Below are 2,929 nucleotides of genomic sequence, written 5' to 3'. Positions count from 1 at the left end.
GGCTTATGCAAACCTGTGTTCCCTGATCAAAGGGGTTTTTGGGTTCTGGCTCCATCCCAAAGTCTGCCGTGACATCTAGTGGCCACCAAAGCCAAAGAGAGTCCCCAGAACCAGACATTCCCCAGCAAAGCCATGAGGCATCACGATAACGAAGCCTCCCACTCTCTATCGGCCCCAGAAGCAGTGAGACCCACCACAGGCCCCCCCCCTCCCACACTCACCCCAGCCACAGGGCAGAGCCACGGGGTTTGAGGACACAGGGACTCACAGAGTGAGGTGCAGCGACACGGGTCATGCTTGTCCAGGTAGTGCTCCAGTGTGTCCCAACCGCCTCCAACCCGCACCATGACGTGCTCCCGCAGGATCTGTGTGGGATGCCGTGTGCCGTGAGGGCTGGGGAGGTGCACACAACACAGCCCTGGGACCCCCACCTCTTTGTAAGTAGCCTGGGGTGACACGCTCAGCTGGGCTTTGAGAGCCATGGGCTTGCCCTAAGTGCCACCAGGTCTCCCAAAGGACAGCGTCATCCCCCCAGCTCAGCACTACCAAGGCAGGGAGGGTCTCAGCTCCCGCTGCCATCCCAACAGGCATGTTTCACCACCCCAAGGAGAGCAGAGAGCCTTCAGGAAAACCCCTCTGCACCATCATGTGCTGAGCCCTTTGGGAAGGGACAGATCCAGGCAGGGACAGAGCACCCCAGTGTTCCCACTGCTGGGTAAGTCCTGGCTCTGGTTTGGCGTGGGACAGCAGGTTTTTGTCACCTACACATGGATGGTTCCACCCATGCACACACATATTGCAGAGCAGAGCTTCCCCACTCTGGGGATAATGGTCAAAACCCCCATTTCAGCCCCATTTGGTGGATGGATCATGGAAGAGGCTTTGTGGCAGTAGAGCAGGATCCCTGGTGCCTGTGACCCAAAAGCACAGGGTGAAGCAGACTCACCCGGACAAAGATGAGGGTGTCAGAGTCACCCACACGGTATTTCCCTTCGGATATCTTGATCATGGGGAACTGGACGGGGCAGGTACAGCGGCTCACCAGGTGCTGGACCTGCAGGCAACAGGGATGGGTCCTCACCAGGGCTCCTGGGAAAGGTCCTGGGGTGGCCATCCCCATCACCATCCCCATCTTCATCTCCAACCCCATCCCCGTCCCACTCCATGCCCATCCATACCATCTGGTCGAGGTTTTGAAGGTCCCGTGGTTTCCTGGGGGGCCGGGGCAGGGAAGTGTCTGCAGGTGGCAGGTCCAGCTCCTGGCGAAGCTCCTCCTCGATCTCCTCCTCCATCTGCACGAGGGTCGGGGCACGCATGCCAAAGCGGGCTGCACGGCGTGCCAGCTCCAGCAGGCACAGCACAAAGTTCTTCTCATTCTTCCTCAGCACCAGGTCCTCTGTCTCGAACATCAGGACATCTGGGGCAGGGCAAGGGTGGACTGAGCCAGGACAGGCATGTGGGGACAGGGACAAAGGGGACAGGGGAACACAGATGGAGTCTAAATCTGCCCAAAGGGAAGTTATTCCTTGGAGCCATCCTACTAGGAATATGGTTGGGTCCAATAAGAGTTGGGATAAATGCAGGGAGGAAGAGCTTTCCCCTTGGGCTACAAGCAAAGGTGCTACGGCTGTTTCATGACATCCCAAAGCCACAAAACTCAGTGACTGGGTGCACTGAGGACATGTCACTCCATGCCCATGTCCTTCCCGGGTATCCATTGGTGCTGGGGACAGGGTGACAGACCCTTTGCTCAGAGCCAGGACTGCTCCTGGTGTCCTTACGGCCATGGCAGGGCCACACTGTGGCAGAGCTCCTTTCCATTTCAACCCCTCCGGCGCATATTTGCACCCAAGCAAACCCGCCCACTGCGTGCCAGCACCCCACAAAGCTGCTGCCGAGCCTGGAGGAGCTTGTGCAAGAAATGCCAGCTCAGGAATTTCTTGTTTGTGGTGCTGCCCGATTCCGAGGTGGCACCAGCTTTGGGGGACACACAGGAAAGCACCCAGGAGCAGCTGGAGGGGAATTGCACGCAGGGAGATGGGGTGGCTGGAGCCCAGCATCCTACCTTTGATATCCATCTCCTTCCTGCACCACTGGATGAAGTTGGAGACGTTGTCCCTGGCCTGGAAGGTGCCCGGCTGTGCCGTGAGGTTGCAGGTGACGCCGGTGGTGGGCAGCCGGAGGTGGCGGGCGATGTCAGGGCAGGTGTGGGCAAACTCCCCAGCCACGTGGGTCACATTGTTGGCGTGAGAGCAGAGCACGGCCCCCGTCTCCAGCACCTCCATGAAGGTGTCCACATTGATGTCTAGGTCATACAGCTCCTTCAGCCACTCGGCCAAGTCCTCCTTCATGGCGTAGAGGTACTGCTCGCTGGACTGGTAGGGACGGATGCTCCGCACCGCGGTGCCCGATATCCCCCACATTTTGCCATAAGACTGGGAGGAGATGGAGGGAAAGGGGTGATGAGTGATGGGGACATGAGTGATGGGGACATGGGGAGCTGCCCTGGGCTGTGTCCCCAGCCCACCTCCCCAGCAGCCACACTCACCCGATGCCAATTGCTCTTTGCCACCCGGGATGGTGACGCCGTCCTCCTGGTGCTGGGAGCCCTTCTCAGGGTCCCAGGACTGCAATGGAGTGTGGGGAAAGGAAATCACCCTCCTGGGCAGTGGGTGTTTTGTTTCCTTCCCAAGTGCTGTTCCCTTCTCCTTGGTGACAAGGGACTGGCTGCAAACACTCCCCCTTAACCCTCCAGCGCCTGCTCCTCTGCTGACAGCCCTGCTCCTCCTTCTCCAGGTCCCCCCGGGTAGATTTTCCCCCAAAATCCCCAGCTCCAGGGCAGGAGGGACTTAGACAGCAGCTCTTCAGCATCCCAAGTTCCTCAGGATCCCAAAAGAGGAGGGATTTGCTCCCTCCCCACCATCCCTGC

At 59.2% G+C, this 2,929-nt stretch overlaps 1 protein-coding gene across 1 annotated transcript in view; it reads right to left on the bottom strand.

The window, feature by feature from the left end:
• LOC104522008 (GAS2-like protein 2) overlaps nucleotides 1-2,423 on the bottom strand; it is a 4,140-nt gene extending 1,717 nt beyond the window's left edge. Inside the window, 4 exon segments of the mRNA XM_029084062.1 lie at nucleotides 269-365; nucleotides 947-1,054; nucleotides 1,179-1,417; nucleotides 2,066-2,423. Of these exon segments, the coding sequence (XP_028939895.1) occupies nucleotides 269-365; nucleotides 947-1,054; nucleotides 1,179-1,417; nucleotides 2,066-2,423 (802 nt within the window).
• Nucleotides 2,424-2,929: the final 506 nt, after the last annotated feature.

The sequence above is a fragment of the Antrostomus carolinensis genome, unplaced genomic scaffold (genome assembly GCF_000700745.2).
Source record: "Antrostomus carolinensis isolate BGI_N321 unplaced genomic scaffold, ASM70074v2 scaffold29303, whole genome shotgun sequence".
NCBI classification, from domain to species: Eukaryota; Metazoa; Chordata; class Aves; order Caprimulgiformes; family Caprimulgidae; genus Antrostomus; species Antrostomus carolinensis.
Note: the sequence above shows the minus strand (reverse complement) of the source record. Positions and strands in the feature narration are given on the sequence as shown.